General features: G+C 38.0%; 1 protein-coding gene across 8 annotated transcripts in view; it reads left to right on the forward strand.

The window, feature by feature from the left end:
• The window catches only part of Mical (Molecule interacting with CasL), a 113,288-nt gene that overhangs the window by 29,420 nt on the left and 58,088 nt on the right, over positions 1-25,780 (forward strand). For 6 of the 8 annotated variants that reach the window (XR_011173037.1, XM_069112015.1, XM_069111529.1 and 3 more), the window contains exon 1: positions 3,324-3,428. The exons of the other annotated variants lie outside the window; for them this stretch is intronic. Coding sequence is in view for 5 of the 6 variants with exons in the window: in XM_069112015.1 (XP_068968116.1) it covers positions 3,339-3,428 (90 nt within the window). In the remaining variant the exon portion in view is untranslated. Of the gene's footprint in view, positions 1-3,323; positions 3,429-25,780 lie in introns of those variants that run through there. 8 annotated transcript variants of the gene reach the window in all.

The following is a 25,780-nucleotide window of genomic DNA, read 5'->3' on the forward strand; positions in this document are numbered from 1 at the left end:
AATGGCTCTTTTATATTATATCCAGAATATAGGGTTTCGCGTTTAATATTAATTCATCTACTTTGTTTTATAATATGTCTGTAGATTTTAATGGCTCTTTTATTTTATATCCAGAATATAGGGTTTCGCGTATATGCGTTTGACTTATTCTATGAAAGAATAACGAGAACAATGGCTGTTCTTTTTATACTAAATATTTCTTAAGAGATGTTAATCTGTCGACTATGTTTTATAATATAATTCTTTGGATTTTAATGGCTCTTTTATATTATATCCAGAATGTAGGGCGTATATGTGTTTGACTTATTCTATGAAAGAATAACTGAACAATGAATGAGAACAATGGCTAGTTCTTTTTTATACTAAATATTTCTTAAAAAATATTAATCTATCGACTTTGTTTTATAATATAATTCTTTGGATTTTAATGGCTCTTTTATATTATATCCAGAATGTAGGGCGTATATGTTTTTGACTTATTCTATGAAAGAATAACGAGAACAATGGCTGTTCTTTTTATACTAAATATTTCTTAAGAGATGTTAATCTGTCGACTATGTTTTATAATATAATTCTTTGGATTTTAATGGTTCTTTTATGTTATGTCCAGAATGTAGGGCGTATATGTTTTTGACTCATTCTGTGAAAGAATAACGAGAACAATGACTGTTCTTTTTATACTAAATATTTCTTAAAAAATATTAATCCATCGACTTTGTTTTATAATATAATTCTTTGGATTTTAATGACTCCTTTATTTTATATCCAGAATATAGGGTTTCGTGTATATGTGTTTGATTCATTCTGTGAAAGAATAACGAGAACAATGGCTGTTTTTTTTATACTAAATATTTCTTAAGAGATGTTAATCTGTCGACTATGTTTTATAATATAATTCTGTGGATTTTAATCGCTCTTTTCTTTTATATTCAGAATATAGGGTTTCGTGTATATTTGTTTGACTCATTCTGTGAAAGAATAACGAGAAGAATGTGTGGTCTTTATTATACTAAATATTTTTTAAAAAATATTAATCTATCTACTTTATTCCATAATATAATTCTGTAGATTTTAATGACTCTTTGATGGAATTGATTAAAATATGTTCTTTTAAATATCATATCTGTACATATTTTTCTAATGTGAATTAAATTCTTAGGTCTTTTTAATTTGAAAAATATCCAATAATATCTAAGGATTAAGGTCGAAATTCATTGTTTTATTTTTACGAAATTTCTATTTATCGATATCGTACCATAACTAACAGACTGATGTTGATGTAAAAAAATTGTACTTCACGTTCTAAACGAAAATAACGAAAACGCAATCGTCGAATGTTTTCTAACAAAGTTTCTCAACGAGTCTAAACTCTAAACTACCGAATTCGTAGTGTAGGTACATGCGAATGTGTACAATATGTGTGCGAAACAAAGATCGAGACAATTTTCGAACAAATTCGACGGAGGATACTTTTTCCATGGAAAAAGTTCGAATTCCTTAGCACGGTGTTATTGTAAGAGGAAAAGGAAATTGCAAAGATTGAGATTGAGTTTTAAACGATGACCGAGCATTACGTAACACGATCCGTGGAAATCTTCTAAGAAGGTAGAAATAAGCTTGTGCGGTGTAATTTGTGATGCAGCAATTCGTCTATACGTTACGTTGCAATAATAGTAATATCGAACGAGGTTACTAATTTTGACCGCAGTTACGAAAGTCACTAATTTACTCGACTCGTATTTTCCGCTAATTAAATATAATTTCCTCTCGTTGTATTAAAACATTTCGCAGCGATATTAAATATCGATAATAAGCTTGGATTATTTATCAGTGGCATATCAACGGTTATTTCTATTCTATTAGGAAAATAATTCCATTTTTATACGTTTTATCAGCGGTGTACGTTGCGACAGAAATAGCAATGGCAAATATAACTCAACGAATGCAAATGACAGTTGCGCTTCAACATTGAAATGCATTCGCAATTTTTATGCGATTTTCTTCATCGGCATGCGTTGCATCTGACAACTAATTACTTTGATTACTAGAATTTCATTGTTTTTACGTAACGTTTACAACGAATAGACGAGCCGATGTACGCAACAAATTAATTCATGAAATATTTCCTATCTTCTTTTTAAGTTTATTTAGAGACAAAGTATTTCACGATCCCTAGATCGACGTTACACAAATTCTTAATTCTCGGGAATTATGGAAAACCTGGAACATTTAAACAAACATACACGCGCTCCATTTACTTCCAAAGTTGACCTGTTTTCGGAAATAAGAAATCTCTTTTAAGACACGTTTGTTTTAGACTTTCCATTTATCTTATCCCGCAGAATCGCTTCTTTCTCGTGCTACGCTTTTTCGGGATATCCAGTGACTCATTTTACGATCAAATTTCGGCGTACCATCGGTAAACGAGCTGTTTGTTAAAAAAAGAAAAAGTGAGCCAATTTTGCAAGCAACCAGTTTATTAAACAAATAACGAAATCTCGACGTATCGTTATTTACTCGATAAACGACAAAGAAACGAGAGGAGAAACGACGAATCGATGCATTAACCGACATATCCTTCGTTCGAGGACGATAGAAAGTATTTGAAATTTGAATTTATTTTTGAAGTAAGTTGAAATTTCATGGCGAAAATTGTGACGCTCAAATAGGAATTTTTGAAATTAAAAAAATATAGTATCTGATACCTTAAAAATATATTTGTATAAAATGTAACTGTAATTGGAATTGTGTAAAAACGATTGGAAAGAATATCAGAAGCTATCGAATTAACGAAAAGATTCGAGATTTTCATTTCTATTTTACATCGACAGAAATTTTAATTTTACTTCGACTTTCAATTCCCTGTTGATAATCCGAGTGACTGAGATTTCAAATCAAACGATATTCGTAAAAGCTGCTAGCACGCGTTAATAGAAATTTCCTTTTAAATTCGAATTTTCAATTCATAGGAATCTTAATTTTACTTCTGATATTTCGTAATGTCTGCTTCTGAAAGCGTTAACTCGTCGAAATTTCAAAATAATCGACGCCTAGCGTTGCCCGATTCTTCCAACGAGAAAATATAAATTCGCTCGAGGCACACTGGTCGATATCGAAAGGATCGTTGCATCACGATCTCTCGTAGATCGTCCAGTGAATCATGTTCCGCATTTAATTGACTCGAGCGCGAATGGCGCGAGCTACGTTTAGATGTAACTTCAACGCATCGAGAGTCCGGAAAAGACGGAAAGAAGACTAACGTGTTTCGGTTCTATTTTTGCCACCCGAAAGGTCTCGTATTTCTGACGTCGCATGGCGTGGAGTGGTAGTTCCATTTGATGCAACAACCGTTTCGTCGACAGCATCGAACTCGAGAATTTGCGACCGAGAAGGCTTCTCTTTGCGGTGAAATACCTGTTGATAAACGGGTAGGTTCTCCTTTCTTTTCGTCTTTTTTTCCTTCGTTCGTTCATTTGGATTTCGTTGGAAATTGCATAGCTTCGAGTCTTTTTCAAGCAACGCGCAGAAAAATCTTATTAGCAGAAAAAGAAGGATAGATGAATTCTTTGTTAAAAAATGTGGAAACATAGAGATACCAATGGATCAGAAAAAAGAAAAAAATAGATTCTTTGGAAGAATAGAAAATTTTCATTGCTTTCGCATGGCTCGATCCTTAACCGATACAATTAATATTGCCTTGGCAACTGAGTGATCGCGGATTTTGTCATTAGGTGGTATTGATAAATCCGCAATCAGTTGCCAATCCAATATCTTTACCAAACACGTTAAAGAATTTTTCTGTAAAAATCGTTGCTAAAAATCACTATGTTTGTGCTTTGGTGTCCTACCGAGTGGCAGAAACTATTTTTATAAATGTGCAAAAAGGATTTGAAAAGTAGAGTGTTTTTTAGACAAATTGTGGGATTTCTTATGGGATTTTCCACGATGCTTACTACGTTAGATAACATTTAAAGATATAAATTCTGCATGGAAATTTTATTCCTTTTATATGAAGCATTTTTATACGTAAATTCTTTTATGGAAATCGACGCAGGCTCGTACAATAGCTACATGCATATTCTGCTGTTCTTTCAGTGGCGTCTCGGAAGCCAGCAACGTACTTGCAAATATTCTGAAAACAAAAATGAAATCGAATAACATGGAATATTTTTCAAACACGCTGCATGGAACATTTTATCGAAATCTTTTCAGTTCCGTGTCGACTGCGTACATATTTTCCTATCTTTGTACCGTTATATAAGCACACAGGAATCTACTCGCAAATATTCTTCTATTCGAAACAATCCCGTCTTTTAACATCATAATGTTTCTATTACGCGTACAAGAAGCGATGCACAGCAATGCAAACTATCGATATGAATCATTCGTCGAAATAAATGATCGCGGAGCAGATTAAAAATAGCATTCGTCGACAAAGTTCACGATAGAACGTTCAATAAGAAGAAGCCTTGTTTCCATAGAACAATTGTTTGCACGCGTTATGCGCACGCTTGTATATTCGCTAAGTTAGATATATCGTAGAGATTTTAATAAGGCGGAGCGTGTGTTTGTAGATTTGTCGTACGGACAGCGTAGCTATCAAAATAAACGAGCAAGGTTTACTCGAGTTAAGCGTACGTTCGAAGATAAGAAAATATTTGTTCAATGAACGTGTTTAAAAATCTGGATGACTCTATCGACCGTGCGAATATCGCGTTTAATTATTCCTTCGAGTGCCGTCTTATCGTTTATTAAACGCTAAATCATTATCATTATCATACGTAACATGTTCTTGGTTCGTATGTTTTATCGTAAAAAAAGAAGAGACGTTGATACAATTTCGTAGCGCGATAATAAAGAAGATTAGATTCGGTAAGTTGAAAAATGTACACTTTTGCTGAAAAGTTTGACGCGTGGTAAAATTTCATAAAGAAATGACAACAGCTATTTGTAAACATTATTCTTGCTTATTATTGAAACTGTGATTAAAGCGTGGGATTTTCTACGTTTATAAGAGATTCGAAGAAGCAAACACGCGCAGAATACACGAAAATATACACAAAAATATGGAAAGCACTGCTTGCGATGTTTATTAGGTCGTCCGAGAAGTGTCTTTCGTTTTATAAGGAAATAACGGATGCACGACATTTTTCGTTTTATATTATTCTATCGAATTACGTATGATCCATTTTGTTCTATCAAAATAAAGATCACGACGTTCGACAGATTAGGTTTCATGTTTGTACAAAGACGCGTCGTTGTAAAAGACGTGTCAGTTAAAAGAAAGACACTTTTCGGACAACCCAATAAAACAACTTTCTATGTATAATCTATAACTTCTGTTTCGTTAATTACAAATTCGTTAGTTGGAAATCGGATTCAGAAGAATATGAATTTCCTTGAATATCAACAGCCTAATGATCAATTGTACCAAAAAGTAGAAGCTGGATATTAATTGTAACGTTCTTGTGTCTGAGAAAGACGTAAGAGAAACATTTGCTTTGTCCAGAAAGCAAACAGCGCTTCAGTCTTTTGAACCGGAGTGTATATGTTTGTGAAAGAACGAAATTTTTCTATACTCGATACATGCTAGGTTTGTATAACAAGAATAACATGTTTAAGAAAGATAGAGATGGTTTACGAAGGATAAGCTTGTCGAGGTTAAGCGTTTCATTCGCAGATTGCTAATATCTTTCGTCAAATGATTTTTTACCATACGACGATAGATAACATCGAAACACCTTGTAACCTGTTAATTGTTGCAAAGTATAACGACTTTAATACGGATATACAGGGTGGTTGGTAACTGGTGGTACAAGCGGAAAGTGGGTGATTCTACGCGAAAAAAGAAGTCGGAAATATAGAATAAAAATTTTTCGTCTGAGGCTTTGTTTTCGAGAAAATCGACTTTGAATTTTCGCTCGGTACGCGTGCATTTTATCACGTCTCGTTATAACGACCACCAGTTACCAACCAGCCTGTATAACTTATTGGTGGACTGTGAATTTTTATGCAAATTCATATTTATGAAAATACACAAATAAAATTAAAAAAAAATTTCCTTTTTTTTAATGTTTCCATCGAGACAACGATCTATAGTGAGATCCGTTATAACGTACCGCACGCGTACCGAGCTAAAATTCAAAGTCGATTTTCTCTGAAACAAAGCCTCAAACGAAAAATGTTCATTCTATATTTTCGACTTCTTTTTTCACGTAGAATCACCTCCTTTTCGCTTGTACCAGTTACCAACCACCCTGTATGTTTCTTTCTTCGTTTATCGAAATATGGAATGAATTATTTCTCTCTTTCCTTTTTTATCTTTTGCTTACTAATTTTTCGACGTTATTTTTTAATTAATATTCGATCAAACTATAGAAATATTATTATACCGGAGTACTCGGTTGATATTAAAGAAAGAACCGTTTGCATAGATGTTGTCTCGCGTAAAAGCTCGAACGTCTCGCGTAATTTCTGCGTTTTCGATGAAATTCGCTGTCAAATCACGGTTCGCCAAAAATAATAAACAAACTCAGTCTTTCACAATTTCACAAATTTACCAAACGATGGCAGTCGTCCAAGCGTTTATCTCTTTTTATCTGCCTACGTTGGCGTAGTAATAATTTCTAACGTCCTATATTTCAATTACATTTCCTATCTTCTAGATTTCTACGTTATGTCGTATCAACGGTCTTTTAAATTTCGTCGCGATCGATCGTAGGTGGACCAGTAACGATATTTAAATTCTTATCGATTCGACCAAAATCGTTCGTATTGCATTTCCTTCGTTGCTATTTTCCATCAAATTGTATCGTCTTTATCGCAACTGAGCAGCTACGTTTCGCTTTATCGCGATGCAATTTCAAGCTTCATTCATTTCGTTATAGTAAATATCGATCGTATAAAGCAGAAAATGCTTACGCGTGAACTTAACCGACTATGCGAGCCAACTACGTTTTATTTCCATTTTCTTCTTGCATGAAATGGATTTTAAAGGTACATTTTTATACTTTAAAGGAGCCATAAATCTAGAGCGACTTGTACATTTTTCTATAATTGCAATTTCATGTAAATTTCACTTGGGAAATTCAAGTTTCCTTTTTCTATCTTACGTACAATTAAGAACTTTTATTTACGTACGTTGCACGCTAGCCTTCGATGTTCTGTTTCCATTGCACGACGTTCGTCGATACCGCGCAGCACGCAACGATCGCGAACTAAATTAAATTGAATTTGGTATAAGAATATCCGCTGTTGTACGCTCGTCTATTTGCAAGCAATCGTTAAAATTCTCTCTCTCTATCTTTGGTGCTATTTAAACATTTTTATTTCCACGCATTTCACGTCTTCCGTCTTTTGTTTCCTTTAAATCGCATTCGTCATTGCGACACAGCGCGAGTACTTCGATTATTTTTTAAATCAACGCAGTTCCAATCCTGAAGTTTATCGAGGCGGTAACTTTAAACCCGCGTTAATCCTACTATTAACAGTGATTCGTCATTTCTCTCTTTGTATAATTGTAATTATAGAACATAACGGTACAACCAGTTTACGCGTATGTTGCATTAATCGCGTTATCATGGAACAAGAAGTGGTCGATTAACAACAAGACGATTAGGCTTACAACTTTAAACTTGAATCTTATCAGTGCGAGGAATTTAATATTTCATCGATTCAGCTGCTAAACGCCACTCGTAATTTTCTTCGCGCGTTTGAAGCTTGTCCAGCGTATTTCACTTCGTTACTCCTAATTATCCTCTAACCGTTTTACCTCCTTTTATCCAGCCTTCGGTTAATCGCCGATGAAAATAGCACGATTTCCATAGCTCGAGCATAGTTCATCGACATGGCGAATTTACGTTCCTCTTCGTTGCTTTTCACGCCATTGAAAATCCCTATTTCTATGCATTCCGCGGCTTTTCACTGTTTCATCGTCGCCGTGCCATGTTCTAAAAACCGACATTCATTTACACGGCCACTTAAATTCTAGAACAACCAATTTTTCTTAACGCGCGTACCTGCATGTTCTGATGTAAATAATTATAATTGACGCGACATGGTTGGAATAAAATATATTAATATATAAAAATATGTGTAATAACGTAAATCCTTTGGGTAAATCAGACGATCAATCATGGAAAATCGAGAATCGATTTTTCGAGTTCTAAATTACCGTTCTTCTCTCGTGATCTGATCTATTCGGCAAAACGATTGCCGGTAAAACAAAGCAAAAGTAAAAAGGTCGGTTGGCGGCTAGTTTGAATTCTATAGAATTCACAGACAGACAGACAGACAGACAGACAGACAAACAGACAGACAAACACAGACACACACAACAAACACACACACAACAAATACACACACAACAAATACACACACAACAAACACACACACAACAAATACCCACACAACAAATACACACAGACAAACACACAGACAGACAGACAAACACACACACAGACACACAGATAAACATACACAGACAGACAAACACACACAGAGACAGACAAACACACACAGACAGACAAACACACACAGACAGACAAACACACACAGAGACAGACAAACATACACACAGACAGACACATACGCAGAGCAGACAAACACATACACACAGACAGACAGACAGACAGACAGAGACACGCAGACAAACACATACGCACAGACAGACAGACAAACACATACACACAGACAGACAGACAAATGTATACACAGACAAACGCATACATAGAGGCAGACAAACACACACATACGCAGACAAACACACACACACACACAAAACACATACACACATACAGACAGACAAACACGTACACACACAACACACACAACAAACACACACACAACACACACAACAAACACACACACAACAAATACACACAGACACACAGATAAACATACACAGACAGACAAACACACAGAGACAGACAAACATACACACAGACAGACACATACACAGAGCAGACAAACACATACACACACAGACAGACAGACAGACAGACAGAGACATGCAGACAAACACATACGCACAGACAGACAAACACATACACACAGACAGACAGACAAATGTATACACAGACAAACGCATACATAGAGACAGACAAACACACACATACACAGAGAAACACACACACAGACAAACACACACGCACACAGACAAACACGCACACACACACACACACATTCATATTTTGATCTCGATAAAAGTCAACGTTCGTTCTACTCAAGACTGTCCATAAATTTTTAGTAATTTTAAGAAACAGACCGGTAGCTTCAGCGTTGAATTCGCGTTAATTCAGCTATCAGCGATCCTTTGTGACTCTTCTTCTTATACTTTACGTCAAGTTTATCATCAGCGAACGACGAACTAGCCTCGATTAGTCCGTAATCGATAAAATTTGCAATTTCGACGCGTGGAATTTATATCTCTATCGATCCAGCTACTAAACGCCACTCGCAATTATCCTCGTGCATTCTAAACTCGTCTTGCTCCTTCCATTCTCGTACTCTTAATCACGCTATATCTCCTTACCTGCTTCAGCCAGCCTTCGATCAATCCTGGAACGAGGCAATGCGACTTGAAGCCGTAGGTTCATCGACTCGACGAATTGAAATTTATATACATCGCTGCTTTGCTTCTAGATTATGCAACAGTCGCTCAGCTGTATTCCTTATCTTTCGCGCGATTAGAGATTTTTACGTCTTACGTATATCGTCTTTCGAGTTTTCATCTTCCAGTTTCATTGAATCTTACGTTTATCGTTATTTATCGCTATCGCGGCTGAAGTTTTCAATTATTCCACTCAGCGGCCTAAGTGGAAATAAGAAAACGCGTGGAAACTGTCTTAGGCTGTTTTCTTTGCCTTTCGTACTCAAGTTCACCGAACCTTCGTCAAATCGGCTATTAAAACCACTGCTTACAATTTTTATTTCCACGCTCTCGTACGATTTGCACCGCGTCAATTTCGTCGTCATCGCGATAACGAGTTTCTAATCGATCCGAAACCCACGTACCTACACAGCTGCAAATTAAAGATGAACGTGGTGCGTAAAGAAAGAACTCGTCTAATATCATCTGCTCGCCATTATCCTTCTTTCGTGCGAGGAGGACAAATCGATTAATCCTAAAACAGAGTAACGCAAAAACAATGAAAAACGTTGGTAGGAACGCGCGTGTCCCGTCTGTCTGACCTTGTTTCAAAATTACACCCATTCCTGCCACCCAATGATCAACGACCGCTTACCTTCGTAAAAGGTGCTCGAAATTGCTATCCTCGGTCCATACGCAGGCTCGCAGTCGCCGTATCGAAGAATTTCGCGATCTTTCAAAAATTCCAAGCGTATGCCCGGTAACGCAGGCCGAGAAGCACAGCCATTTCGAGCACCTTGTACGAAGGTAAGCAGTGGCGAATTATCGAAACGCAAGAATGGCCATAAATTCGAAAGAAGGTCAGATGGCACGCACCTTCATACCAACATTTCTCTCTCCTTTCTTTTTCCTCTTCTCTTTCTTGTTTCTTGTCCACCATTCGAGCGGGTCGCGCACGTTGCCACACAACGCCGTACGTATCGTACGAAACTCCGAGTTCGTCGACTCGACGAATTAAAGTTTCTATCGGGCTAGCGTCTGTACACAGGAATCGTTAAGACTAGTTCAACGTCTCGCCACTGCGGTGGTCTCGTTGCGGACGATCTAATTAACGGAGCAACAAACCCTGAAAACTCGGTGCAACGCACGCGGGAGAGGTCTTGCTCCCTCCCTCTCTCCCTCTCTCTCTCTCTCTCTCGTGCCGTTCGTGTTCGCGACGCGTATGCGTCTAACGAGGACAGAAAAAAAAAGAACGAGGAGAAAGAAGGTAGTCTGAAGAAGCGTCGAGAGAAAGTCTATGGAAAAGCGTATTTTTACGGAAACTCGCCGGGAAGCCTCGTTTTTCGTCGTTGAAAACCTGGTACCACGCGTTTTACGAGGTCGTTCAACGTTGTTGCAAGCCTTCGAGCGATAAATGCCGCCGTTTTATCTCGCGATCGTAATCCGACCTCGTTCAGAGGTGCGCGTTGTCCGATTCCATTATTATATTCAAATTGACGCGATGCAAAATACTTCTATCGTTTATTTACGACCGCTTAACTGGCGTAAGACTGCCTTAGCTGCGAACATTATTGCTGTTATTCGACGATGCTTCTTATTTAGTACGGTTTTACGCGCGAATTTTTCCCGATGCCAATTCGAACTGGATAAATGGGTTATGGTTACGCTTACGTTTATGCTCACGATCCTCTTGTAATTACCATTTTCGAAGCACGCAAATCGATCGATCGGAACGTTGTCCATAGCTCGGCCGCTGCGCAGGCAGCTTCTTTGCCTTTCAGATTCCGATCGAAGCTGAATTACACATACGCTTTCGTTGAAATTGCCTGACGTTTTCAAAGTACATATTTTGTAGATACGTTGGCGTGGATTTTCGTGATCGACTGTCGCGGTATCGTGGTTAACGCGTGATAATAATCCAGTGATAACGCAGCATCTTTGTAAAATCATATTGAAATTGAGCAGCGTCGCGAGCTTCTTCTATTCTGTACGTTCATCGTTTGTGATACTCTCGAGTGGATTTGGAGTTAAGAATCATCGAAGATCGAGCAGCGAAGTAATACGTAAATTGTACGGCTGCGACGTCGTTGAAAAATGTATATAAAGTAGCTTACTTATATTTTATTGTCAGGATAAAACACGCAGGCGTGGAAAAATTTGCATGGTTTAAAAAAGGATCGCGTGTCACATTGTTATAAATACTTCGACTTCTCGAAACTTTTGAAAAACTTTATAAAATTCTACGACCTAAGCGGAAGAAGAAATAATGGCAAAGAGATCGTTAACCGTCTTCCCAGTTAAAATGCATTAACGCGACAGGGGTTCTCGATGAATCAATCCAACGACTTGCTCAGATTTACTTAGAAAATTTCGAGTAACTCGCAGTGTTTCGATGGTTCGATCAGAGTTCCCGAAACAAGGAAAGAATAGAAGAGAGAAAGGGTTTGAGATTCGAAGAAAAATGTATTTTTACGCGGATGACGCTCGTCGATGGACAACCTACGCGGCAAATGGCGTTCTCATGCAAATATAGCGAATCCTGGGGAACGACTGGATGGTTATATTAGATAGGGGCTGGCGGACGTTTTACTGCGACAGTCTGAAAAGCGTCTCGACGCTCGCCAACGCCAGTCGGCTCCCTCGCGTGTTGCTAGGATAAAAACCAACCCCCAACGATTGCATCCAGTTCGATGAAACGTTCTCGAATTCGATGGATTTTCATCTACGAGGAGTCTTCTTTATTCAGAAGAAAATCTCGCAGCTGGTGATTCGTACGGATATCTAATACGAGTATTTAATATCGGCTACATGGAATGATGTTCTGCTGGATGTTCTGATCAATAGTTTGCAGCTGTAGTAGTTTTCGCGTATTAGCGAAGCTGACTCTTCTTTAGATCGAACTCGATGCTTTTTTGTAAATTATGAACGAGACTATTTTAATGCGATAGTTTGATCGTAACGTGGACGTTGAAGTTATTTTTGCTTGGATATCGGGCTAAATATTAAAATTATATACTTTTTATGCTATTCTTTTATACGAAATAATGTGCGTTGTTCGATGATACGGAATCGTCTCTTAAGATATTTTCTGCGAGTATAATTATCGGTCGTTAACGCTTGCCGAGCTATTTTATATATTTTTCGAAAGACGTGGCAATTAGGAAAAAAGTGATTCTTCTCTGCGATAATTTGGTATCGTAACAAATTTACTTTTTAATAATTAATCGATAGAAATACTACGGTATTTAGTATAGTCGATACTCGTTCCATTTAGCCATTGATCTATTACAAGTTTAAGTTATACGTCTTACACTGCAATACAGCCACTTTCGTCGTTAGTTGTTGTCTTTTTCTTATTATAAACAAATTTACGTAATGGTTTTCACTGGCAAACAGTGGAATTGCAGGTTGGATCGTAATAACAGACTTGTTTTTAAAATGAACGACGAGATATTTATGAATATGTAAACCGCGAATCTTTGTGCATTCGTGGAAATTTAAAGGCGCTAAAAGTATACGTAACATGCAAATATATGTATATAAAGTATTCAAAGGAAAATATTCCTTACGTTATGTATTTAGTAGGTAAAACGAATCTCGATTTTGTATTCCGTTCTTTCGGTTACGCCCATGGGAACATAAATTTCTAGAAATTCTGTTTGCAAGCGATATCTCGTACAATTTAATGCAACATGAAGATCCAATACCCATCGAAATTCATGTATTTGTTAAATTCTGGCTTCACAAGAACTCCTCGTGTACGTACATTTCGCACCATGCAAATCTAACATTCGATTTCACTGTATTATAAACGGAATCCCAGTTTCGAGAACATCTTGTACGATGGAATCCAAGATGAAAATGCAATACCCATCGAATTTCATCTCACTGTGTATTTGTTAAATTTTGGCTTCACGAGAACTCCTCGTGTACGCACGTTTCACGCCATTAGAATAACATTCGATTTCACTGTATTATAAACGGAATCCCAGTTTCGAGAACATCTTGTACGATGGAATCCAAGATGAAAATGCAATACCCATCGAATTTCATCTCACCATTTGTTTGTTAAATTTTGGCTTCACGGGAACTCCTCATGTACGCACGTTCCGCGCCATTAGAATAACATTCGATTTCACTGTATTATAAACGGAATCCCAGTTTCGAGAACATCTTGTACGATGGAATCCAAAATGAAAATATAACACAGAATTTCGTCTGATTATCCTTAAAAAAAAAAAGAAAAAAGAAAGAAACATCTGATTCGGAAGAAACTACAAAGCCTCGTTACTCTCGTCACATCGGAATAACGTAGAAAAAGCAGCAGACGACTCAACGAATCTTTGCATTCGCCCATATAGCAACTGTAGCATCCCTCTAGAAGCGCCAACTCTTCCAGAAAGTCACATTCGATCGACGTATTGCGACGCAGTCGGGTAACGTCTCACGAATTCTCACGCACGGCGAAAGTTCACGCGAGGACAGGCGAAAAACAAACGCGCGAAACGAGAAGAAAAAGGGAAAAAATCTGCTTGTCGGATGAGGAAGATGAACAGAGGCTCCACGGGGATTACGAAACGGGGATAGACAAATGAAAAGAAGAGGAGAATGGGCGAAACAATGGGAGAGGGGTGGATCGATGGAAAATAAAGGGCAAAAAAGGATTGGTGGATACGAGACGGTTTGAAGGGAGGAAAAAGGAGGAAGAAAGAATCGGAAGGAGGAGGGGAGCATAGGAAGGAAGAAGGAAGATAGAGAAAAGAGTTGTTGGCGAAAGGAAGCCAAAGTTGTAGCATTATACGGGGGCTGACGAACGTTTTGTGTTGCGAGAGTTTGAGAAGCGTCTCGACGCTTGGCGCCGTTCAACGGCACCATATCTCTCTCTCTCTCTCTCTCTCTGTTTGTCTGTCTATGTTCTCGGACATATAAACGCACCCTCGTCTCGGCAGGAGCTTTGTCCTGGGAAAGGAGTGACGTCAGCAGCAGAAATCGCGCCACCCCATATAAGCGCACGAACACGACTCGCGTTCGGCTGAGGGAACATTGGGGAGACGCACCAGCCAAGGACAGAATCTCTCTTCCGTTTAACGAAACGTACAAATATAATCGCCTCGAATCCATCGAATCGTTGCTCATTGCTAAAATATTAACGATTTTTTGGTCCGTTCCTAGGGCAGCGAGATCCTCTGCCACAGACGAGGGTAGGTTTGTACAGGAAGATGGACGTTTTAATCCGACTGCTCGAAGAGGCTTCGATACATAGTTCGATATATACGTAGATTGTAAAATTATAGAAACGATCGCCGATAGTTGGAAAGAATTCTTTGCGCCTATCTTTGGTCTCATGAGATTCTCAGGTAAGGGGTAGGTTTTTGAAAAGGAACGAGTATTTGCTTTTAACTCGAGGGCTTTGATATGTACGCAGATGGTTTTGAAATTGGAAAGATTAGTACTGGCGATTGGAATTAAGTTTCTGAGTGGGGTTCCGAGGCAAGGGTAGGTTTTTCAGCGAAGAAAGAGTGTCTGCGTTTGAATTTCGTAGGTTCGATACACGTGGATCGCTTTGAAACGAAAAATCCCGATTAAACATCAGGATTATCCAGGATCAAATCCTGATTATTCGAGTTTTCATATATCGTCGTGTATTTCACCGTCTATTATTAACTTCTTTGTTTATTATTTGTTGCTCGTGATGCATATCTTTTACCTTGCTATCTTTTCTCTCTTTTTTTCTTACCTATCGTCGTACGGTAACGTAAAACGACGATTGTCAAGCCACGCGAAGCATAATAACATTTCGTAATCAACGATAATAATATCTTACGACCAAGATATCTTCGCAACATGTCGTCACCAGAATATTATATCTTGCGTATCGGTTGATAATTCCTACTGTCCAATGAAACGAATATGAATGAAAAGGAGGTGAAATTTTGTTTCACAATCTGATCCACCGTTTTGATCGATTTGCGGTAACAACGTTTCAACTTTATCAAACGTTTAATTGGCGATTAAAAGCGCCATTTATTGTCCTTTTATGGAATCAACGGAATATCAGCTTAAATTATCCGCCCTACGCGCCTATCACCGTTCCAATCGATAGCCTATCGGTTTGGAACAGGCTTCTTTATACGACTTGTAATTTACAAATGAAATAACTTAAAGATAAGGCAGCGATTTCGTGTAATTTGACAGCAGGTATATAATTACAAACGTCGATTTTATCATTAACTTTTTAAAGCTACTTTTATCGTCCTATGATATTCCACCGTGACAATTATTAATTACAAGGAATAACATTTTTACAGATCCTTTTCTTCTTAATTTCATCGTTACATCGCGTTGAATAAACGAAATTGTACGAATAGCGCAGTGAATACAGGTATTCGCGTAAAGTAACGACGGAAAGTCCCATAATTTTAAACAGTTGATATCTTTTACCATACAAACTTCGAAATTCTTACCAATCAGAATACGTATCGCAATAACAAAGCTTTCGATCGATATAAACCTTGTTGAAAAATGGATTCTTCCTATTTGTTTCATAGAAAAATATGAATCGTTTAAAGCGATGAATTAAGGCGAATACGAATACTTGAGTGATTTACTGTACATCTTTGGCGAATGTTAACTACCTATTCGATGGAAAACAGTAGCTGTTGCTTCGAATTCTGGCGTTTTATTTATGCATACGTTAACGGTTAGCTGGATAGCAAAGGGGATCTTTCGAAACGGTGGATTACTCATCGGGACAAAATCTGAAAAGCCCACCCCGAGTCTGATTCACCAAACTGCGAACTCTGCTATCTAGATAAACGTTTTTAAGACATTTATTACGTCTAGTGCTTAGCAGTTAAAATAATGCGCCTGGTAGGATCGTGTTAACCGGCGTTGGCTTCCCTGTCGTAAAACCGAAAATACGTAATTCTCGCTTGTTCTTATCTGTACACGTTCCACGTTCCACCGAAACGCGTTTAATTTACGAGGGAAGCATCTCTTGCACTCGAAAATGTTCACTTCGACGTTCCTTCTGTTTTCCATTCTTTTCGACGTTTACGAAGAATTTTTGATCATTAAACCGTTTTAACAATACAATTGCTTTAACGATGATAAAAACGTGAAAATAGCGCACAGATCGAAGTGGTCCGTGGCTTTTGATCTCTTAACGAAGACCGAACGAACAATGAAAATAAAAACTGTCAAAATTAGAAGCACGCGTTTTTATCGAAAGATATTTTCAATTTCTCGAACACACACGCTCGTGCGTCGTTGATGGAATTTCTTCCAATACTCAGGAATATGTGTTCGTAAATCAAGAGAACAGACGAAGCGAGAGTTTCTCGACGAAAGCGTTAAACGCTGAAACACGAAGAAGCAAACGATTAATTTGTAACAATTATTATTAATTTGAGAACGAATTAATTCAAACTATAGGTATATCGATGCAGAATATGAGAATCGATTCTTGCCATTCGACGTTCAACGAATACAAAAACTTTGAAACGTCGATCACATCCTTTCGGCTTGAATTTTCTCTGCAGAAGAAATTGATCTGCGTGAAGGCAAGTTCTCGGTATAGAAATTGATTTCTCGGTTAGCTCGGTACGCTCGAACCCTGTGTCACGAAGCAACTTTTGATCCAGTTCGATTCGGTTCGAGTCAAAGCGGCGATTAGCTTCTCCGCGTACGTTAACGCGCGATAGTCAGATTAAATTATTTAATTCGCCTGTTAGCTGGGTTAAACGTGCCTTCGTCATCGACATCGTCCAATCAGACGAAGAAAGATTCTTATCTAATTACCTGGCGGTCGATCGGAATTTTTATCATTGTATGCTAAGCGACTCGTTTTCCCGCGTCCTTGCGCGTCTTACCAGCAATTTAACGCGATAGTTTGCGTTACTGCGACCCGTTCTAATTACGGTGGCATCGTTAGGCCTTCGTGGAACCTCGTACATTCCCTACGGATGATCGCGTGAAATTTTCACCGTGGCAATTATCCGCAGTTACCAGAGAACACAACGCGTTACTCTCATATCCGTATACACGCGTTTAAACGACGTTCTATTCCGGTCTTTTTGTTGTCGATGCCGTTCGCATCAAAGTCCGTGAGATCCGGTTTTCTTTTCTCCGTTTCGCGCTCTTTTATATGCTAAATCGTTCTATAAAACCTTGCCTCTACATTTGGTCATTTACGACGTTTACTAACGGTGCATCGATCAGTGGTTTATTGTTTTTCGAAGGAATATCGTCCTACTTCGACTAGGCTGCGATTCGAGTCGACTCGTTTCGATCAATAACGATCCGCGTTGTTCTCCGTCGACACAGCCCCTCGCGATTTATGTCATTTCGGTTTCATCGGATTCGACTCTCGTACACACTCGTTCGCAAGTATTAGGATACTTGCGAACAATAAGGCACAAGATTTGTTTGAAAATTGTTCGATTTTTTAAGAATTAGCCCGTTTGGAAGTTTGAACCGCAAGAAATCTATACATAGAGTGTCTTGCTTTTGATAATGTTAGAAAATATTTCAGGAAAAAGTTTAAATGAATTACGTTCTTTTTAACACACTACTTGATCCAGCTGTACATCGCTCAGTAAAAATTTCAAGACACATAAGAATTATTTAAGAATTGTTCGATTACCCCATTTGGAAGTTTGAACCGCAAGAAATGTATACATAGAGTGTCTTGCTTTTGATAATAGAAAATATTTCAGAAACAAGTTTAAATGAATTACATTCTTTTTAACACACCACTAAAACCAGCTGGACATCGCCCAGGAAAAATTAAAATTGCAATATTAATCAATGAAGTATTATTTCAACTTTCAAGGCACATAAGAATTGTTTGAGAAATGTTCGTTTAAGAATTAACCCGTTTGGAAGTTTGAACCGCAAGAAATCTATATGTAGAGTATCTTGCTTTTGATAATAGAAAATATTTCAGGAACAAGTTTAAATGGAATTATGTTCTTTTTAACACACCACTCGATCCAGCTGTACATCGCTCAGTAAAAATTTCAAGGCACATAAGAATTATTTGAGAAGTGTTCGTTTAAGAATTAGCCCGTTTGCAGGTTTGAACCGCAAGAAATTTATACATAGAGTGTCTTGCTTTTGATAATGTTAGAAAATATTTCAGGAACAAGTTTAAATGAATCACATTCTTTTTAACACACCACTAAAAGCAGCTGGACATCGCCCAGGAAAAATTAAAATTGCAATATTAATCAATGAAGTATTATTTCAACTTTCAAGGCACATAAGAATTGTTTGAGAAATGTTCGTTTAAGAATTAACCCGTTTGGAAGTTTGAACCGCAAGAAATCTATATGTAGAGTATCTTGCTTTTGATAATAGAAAATATTTCAGGAACAAGTTTAAATGAATTACATTCTTTTTTAACACACCACTAAAACCAGCTGGACATCGCCCAGGAAAAATTAAAATTGCAATATTAATCAATGAAGTATTATTTCAACTTTCAAGGCACATAAGAATTGCTTGAGAAGTGTTCGTTTAAGAATTAGCCCGTTTGCAGGTTTGAACCGCAAGAAATTTATACATAGAGTGTCTTGCTTTTGATAATAGAAAATATTTCAGGAACAAGTTTAAATGAATCACATTCTTTTTAACACACTACTCGATCCAGCTGTACATCGCTCAGTAAAAATTTCAAGGCACATAAGAATTATTTGAGAATTGTTCGTTTAAGAATTAGCCCGTTTGGAGGTTTGAACCGCAAGAAATCCATATGTAGAGTATCTTGCTTTTGATAATAGAAAATATTTCAGGAACAAGTTTAAATGAATTACATTCTTTTATAACACACCACTAAAACCAGCTGGACATCGCCCAGGAAAAATTAAAATTGCAATATTAATCAATGAAGCATTATTTCAATTTTAATTTGCGAAATTTAACGTATGAAAGACAAGGATGGTGACGAAGCGGTATTCTTATGTTTACGTTGTCTTTGTGCTATATTCATAGCTATGACCTATATTCTTGAACTATATTCATATTCATTCACAGTTTATATTCATTCACCGAGACGCTCAATTACTATTTTAAGCAATTTTAATATTTATATCGTTAGATTCATGGCATTATAGTTGTTGTTTGATTCGTCGTACTCGTTAAAATATTCTGTCTGGTTGCGGATTTTTCCACGAAGTTTGGATTAAAGATCGTAAGGTGGAACTCGGTTGTTTATTCGTTGTTTCTCTATGAATTATCACATGTAAGTTTTACAAATTTCTACTGAATATGCCGAATTTTAATCCGACTTGAATATAAAATTCTCACTGATTAATCGTTTCACTGGTGATTCCAATTAAATAATCGCGAATTACGCGAGATACGTAAATTTTTAATATTCATCGCTGCTATACATCGATCCATCCGAACTGCGTCAAAACAACTACGTGTTTAGATTGATTTTACGTACACGTGTAACAATTTAAGTATCAGAGTAAGTGCTGTTTGCCTTCGACGATGAAAAGTAACAAGTGACGATGGTATTAGATGAAGTTTTGTTAGGTAAAATTCTAGAGATAATTTTTTTTTTTTTTTTTTTTACAATCGAAACTCTCGTCTTCCATTGTACTGGTAACTAAGTGATCGCGGATTTATCAATACTACCTAATGACAAAATCCGCGATCACTTAGTTTCCAGCTCAATATAATAGCAATCTTACGTAGTAAAACGATGTTTACGCTTATAAACACAAAATGTACAATTCGTTGCAGTGTCTGATTTCGATCGAAAGGATCAGGAATTAACAATTACGACAGACTGCTCGATACCGGTGCAATAATATAGAAATAAAGTAGAACAGCACGATGATAAATAAAATAGGATTGTACGTAGCTTTTCAATCACGCGACGTTAGAGAAGGTTAACGAACTACTCGAGTATAATATTTTAGATATCCGGCTTGTAATAAGAGGCTCATGTAGGTCGCTACGTATTATCGAATAAATTATCGAAGATCCTCTACAAATTGCTACGTGTCAGTCTTTTTGTATAGTTTATACGAGTATTAACCTAGTTTATATGAGTGGAACGAACTCGCTGTATGTAAGTGTAATTAGCTTCCTTGTTAATTAATTAGTGCTGTTAGCGGCTTGTATCATCTTTCTTGATAGCTGTTTTAGCCCTTTAACTACGTAGTCCCAGAGAAAGTCGAATCGTCGAATAAACCGTCTATTGGGTTGGCAACTAAGTGATTGCGGACTTTGTCATTAGGTTGTATTAACAAAATCCGCGATCACTTAGTTGCCAACCCAATAGACGGTATAAAAGAGTTAAACAGCGGAACCCAATACAATAAGATTTTAAACATCATACAATTGATTATCATATGTCTGAGGTATTTTCATATGCATGTAATGCAATTATTAATATTTATTTCTTATAAGAAAGACATATATATTTCTGTATTCGATACCATTAACGCAAGAAATCTCCAGGATAACGAGATAATTATTTCCTCGATTGTTCATTTTCAACTGGTTCGCGTTATTTTACTATATTTGTAAAAGAGTTAGAACGAGTCCTGTCCTCGACAGTTGCAAAATTATTCTCTTCGCGTGCAAACCGGGCTGATGGTCGGTGGCCCATAAATTTAGAATCCAACGATCACGCGGGAAATGGTTGGAAATTTACCATTTCTTTGCATCTTCTCGCGCGATTCAACGTGTACTAGGAAAATTTTACAAGTTGGAAATTCCAATCTACCATCGTTGACGGTCGTCTCTTGTAGAAACAAACGGTTACAAGTGCATTTTTTGAATCATACAAATCGGTTGATCGTAAAACAAATTGCTCGTACTAGTTCACGAATATTATTAGCTAATGAATCATTATCCGAGAGAATGTGGATGATTCGATCGCCTAACTTTGCCTCGCAGGTACGTACCTGCGACATTAGTCTTTCCACGCTTCGCCTAATCTCGACTCGTTAAAATCTATTAGCTTGAACCAGCAATCCACCCGACTCGACGATTAGTTTCAGTCGTTAGCGATCTAGTATACAGGTAGCTGGAATCATGTCGCATCGATGACTATAATCGCTTGGTCGATGTCGGGAATAACGAACAACGCCCATCGAGATCAACGGTTAATTGAAACTCATCGCTTATGCAAAGTGGACCGCGAACCTAGGGGATGATATCACACGAAACAAGATGGTTTCGCGTTATTTTTAGATCGGATGACGACCTCTGACGGATCCTAAATCGTGAAAAAGCTGATTATAACGAGACATCAGCTTGTTTCGTTTCATCATACTTGTCTCCGAGACTTGCACGAAACGATGAATAACGAGCATAGTTACAAACGATGGCGATAACTCGTCGGTTGTACGAGCTTGCGACAAATCGTACCGGTTGATTGACCAAAGTGCACGAAACTATTTTCGCAGTGTTATTTTTTTTAATTATTTTCCGTTGTTCTAAGAATCTTGCTATCGCTTCATGCAGAGATTATTAAACCGTATCTTTTCGTATTTCGATATCGAACCAGACTTTATGAAATTATTCGTCGATCGTTATTTTTTCATTATCTTCTGTTACACTGAACTGAAAATATCAGTATCGCAAGATTATCAGCAATTCTGCAACGTTTATGTCCATTTATGTACAATTTGTCTTACTATTCTAGGCTTTCAAAAGATTGAAAAATTATTATCTGATACTTGTACCATCAACAGATATTAATAGATACGACGAGTAGATATTCCTCGTAACGTAGCTACTCGTTGAGCTAACTGTCTGGAAAAACATTTCAAGGAAAGGGATTTAAGAGCGAAACTTGGCGTAGCTTGAAACAACGCTATTCGTCTATGGAGGATCGATGATAACGTTCGAACAATTGTTCGACGTATTGCGTAATTTTCAAGTCGTCGAGATTGTTGAAACCTTGGAATCATCGAAATCGACGAAGAAGAATATTTCAGCGTATCGCGATATTCGTTTGCACGAATAACGCAGAAGGCTTATTCGTCATGCTCTTGCCACGAGAACTGCTTTTTCTCGCAGACGAACATTCTCATCATCCGCAATTATCGGTCAATTCATCCGCTTTCCAAGTAAGCACACGTACGCTTCTGAGCGAAGAAAGTGGTAAAAGCAGTGGTAATTAAGAGAAGCTATTGCACACAGAGGATTATGAATCATTCGATCGATCATCATCGCGACAACAGAGATCGGTCTTTCCCACGTCAAACAGAAACGTAAAACCGCAACGTGATAAGCGTTATCGCGCATCCTACTTATCCGGTGTGTTTTCCTCGCGTAATCAGAGCGAACCAGCCACACAAAATCCCAGTCTTATCGTTCATTTCGAATTAGCCCTTGTCTCTGTTCGGTTCGCGCTGCAAACAAGGAAATACCAACAGCTTGAGACAGTTTTATCAGGACTCGCGACTGCTCGCCCTTCTCCGAAGCTTTCACGGTAAGAGAAATATCTTCTGTTCAACAGCAGGTACATACCACATTCCAGCATACTGTACGGGGTAATCTCGGAGCGTTAATTGCTTATCAAACTAGTTTTTCGACTTTCCGTCTCGCTGATCCAGCTTCGAGTTAGGTCCTCGAATGCTCCTGGTTGCCACGAGCTTCTTCAAGGATAAAGCCCAACTCGATCGTTGTCCGAGGGAAGGATGCATATAACGTGTCGTTTATTTGCCATTTTCTCTCTTTCTTCTCCACTTTCTGCATCGTTAATTTACCGCGAAACCGGCCGATTGTATATCTGGATGGTTATCGCGAGAGCGCGATCTCTCGTAAATCTCTTTATTATCGTCGATTACGGATCTAGAAGAATCGGTAAAAGTTGCTCTTCCGAGCGTGACGTTCGCAAGATTCGTTTCTGCCGTGGTATTCGTTAATGCACGACTGTCGATAAACTCTACTGCGCGTATTCCAGTATCGAGATACTTTCAAGTTTTTGCAAATGCGTTGAAATATATAAACATATAAATATGTATTATATATGTCGGAGATGTAGGGACATCGGGCCTTTCTTTTGGAATTTTGAGAAGATCTCCGATACTTTGGTCTAAACTATTCAATATAGCTGTACTTAAATAATAGAACTTGGAAGTAGTTGTTGCGATACGATCTGATTACGTTTGCCCGAGATTCGTGACAGTGGGCTTGGACTCCAGGTGACACAACTGGTCGCCGAACGTAGCCACGGTCACGGGATGAACGTTTTTACCTAACAGAAGAAGTACCAATATCGAGGGACACACGCTGTATTAACAAACAAGCCCCGGGCAGGAGCAATGTCGGCTCTACGCGGGTTTGCCTAGTAACGGCGCCTGGAATTTTGTCGATAACCCTGGTCAATATGCGATTGACAAATGTGATCGTATCAGTCTTTTATTCTTGCGATCACCTTGGAGAGTTTGCACAAATCGTCTTGTCAGTCAGAAAGATACCGAGCGTCACAGCTAACGTCACTTTGTGTTTCAAAATAGATTCTATTGTACGAAGAGTTTTCCCGTTGACCGTGGCTCCGTTATTGAACCTAAGAACATTGTCTTTAACATCTAGAGTGTCTAATCACCACGGTTAATTGTCAAACTCTGCTAAATCAACATTTGTACATATAATTGTAAATATAATCTCCATCGAACAACAACGATGGTGTCACGTAAACTTGAGGGTTGGGTGATAAAATAAAAATAGTTGAGTCGTAACACAACTATTAATTTTGTTTTAATTAAACTTTATTACGAATTCAGCGATCAAACTGGAATACACACTGAATTAACATAAATCACAATTCACTCCAACCACGTTATATAAAACTTAGTTACAATGATACCTTAAGTACGCGACTGTTACAAGGGTAGAGACCGGTAAAGATGTGTTGACTATTCTAAGGATACAGAATAAGCGAAGTTTTACCGACGATACTGTGTCCGAGGAAAGCTAGGGGTGGGTGTATCTAAGGACACGGGACTATCGGATTTGTTGATGACAATTTTGGTTAAGGAAGCGAGGGCAGTAGACACCGTCTCCGATTGGATAATAAGACGGTTGGTGGACCAGGAAGGGTTTTAGCCGCCCTCGCGAGAAAGTTGCTAACGGAACATACCAGCCGCGAGGAAAAACTAACTTTCCGTGTTAACCCATAGTAAACGATAAACGTAAAAGGAAACCTAAGACAAGAGATACTCGCTTGGTCCGAAGGGCCTTAACTATGAAAATTCCAAGACACCCGGTGGGTACTTAGGACTATTGAGGGTACGCGCCAAGGATGTGCAGACATCTAGGCGCCATCCTGCCCGCGGTGTGTAACCTGGTCTCTCATGTGAATTGACGTTACAATGGCTTGTCCTAATGAAGATACGTTACACGCCCCTAAGTTTAACGCCAACCTCACATATATATGTGTATTATATATAGGGTGTACCGCAGTATCGGAGAACCGTTTTTCAGCGCTAGATTTTGCACGTGGAAGGAACAGAAAAATGTTTGTACGAACGTACAACCTGCTTCACTTTTTCTTTTCCAATTTATAACGTGTTTTATGTTGCAACGATTCTATCGAAAGATGGAAATTGTAGAATTGACACTTTGACTGCCACGCCGAAATCACACGTTTCGCTGAGGACGCCACGGGAGTATTTTTATTATTCAAAGCATATAATGGCAAAATAATAATAAATCGATGATGTAAGACAACATTCTTCCACGATGGACCGTTTGTCTCGTTGGTGGTCGCGGGTGACCACCGTGGCGACTTGGTAACAGTCGATTGCGACGTATTATAACGAGGCTTCGTTTATTTCAACAAACCATTCGCATTCGTTGTCTCGTCGCAAGCAAAACGTGCAGAATATATTGTTGAAACGTGTAGAAGATGTTAGTAAACGGTATTTGCTCGTTGTATATATAATGGTAAGGTATGTGCACACTTGTAACTTCGATTATACGATTATAAAGCGGCATTTACGATTATTTTCTAAGCTGTGTTTATAATAATATTCGTAGATTACCCCGCAAAGATATCGATGCAAACACAGTGCACCGTTAGATGCAAGATTTGTTCTCGTTTCTTTTTGTCGATGTTCTAATAAAAACGTTTAATCGTTCAATGTGGCTCTTTTTATTTCAAAGTATCTTCTATTTATCGGTTATATTCGAAACGCCCTAACCGTCATTTTTCATACA

The sequence above is a fragment of the Bombus flavifrons genome, chromosome 1, assembly GCF_040668555.2.
Source record: "Bombus flavifrons isolate JBK064 chromosome 1, iyBomFlav1_principal, whole genome shotgun sequence".
NCBI lineage: Eukaryota > Metazoa > Arthropoda > Insecta > Hymenoptera > Apidae > Bombus > Bombus flavifrons.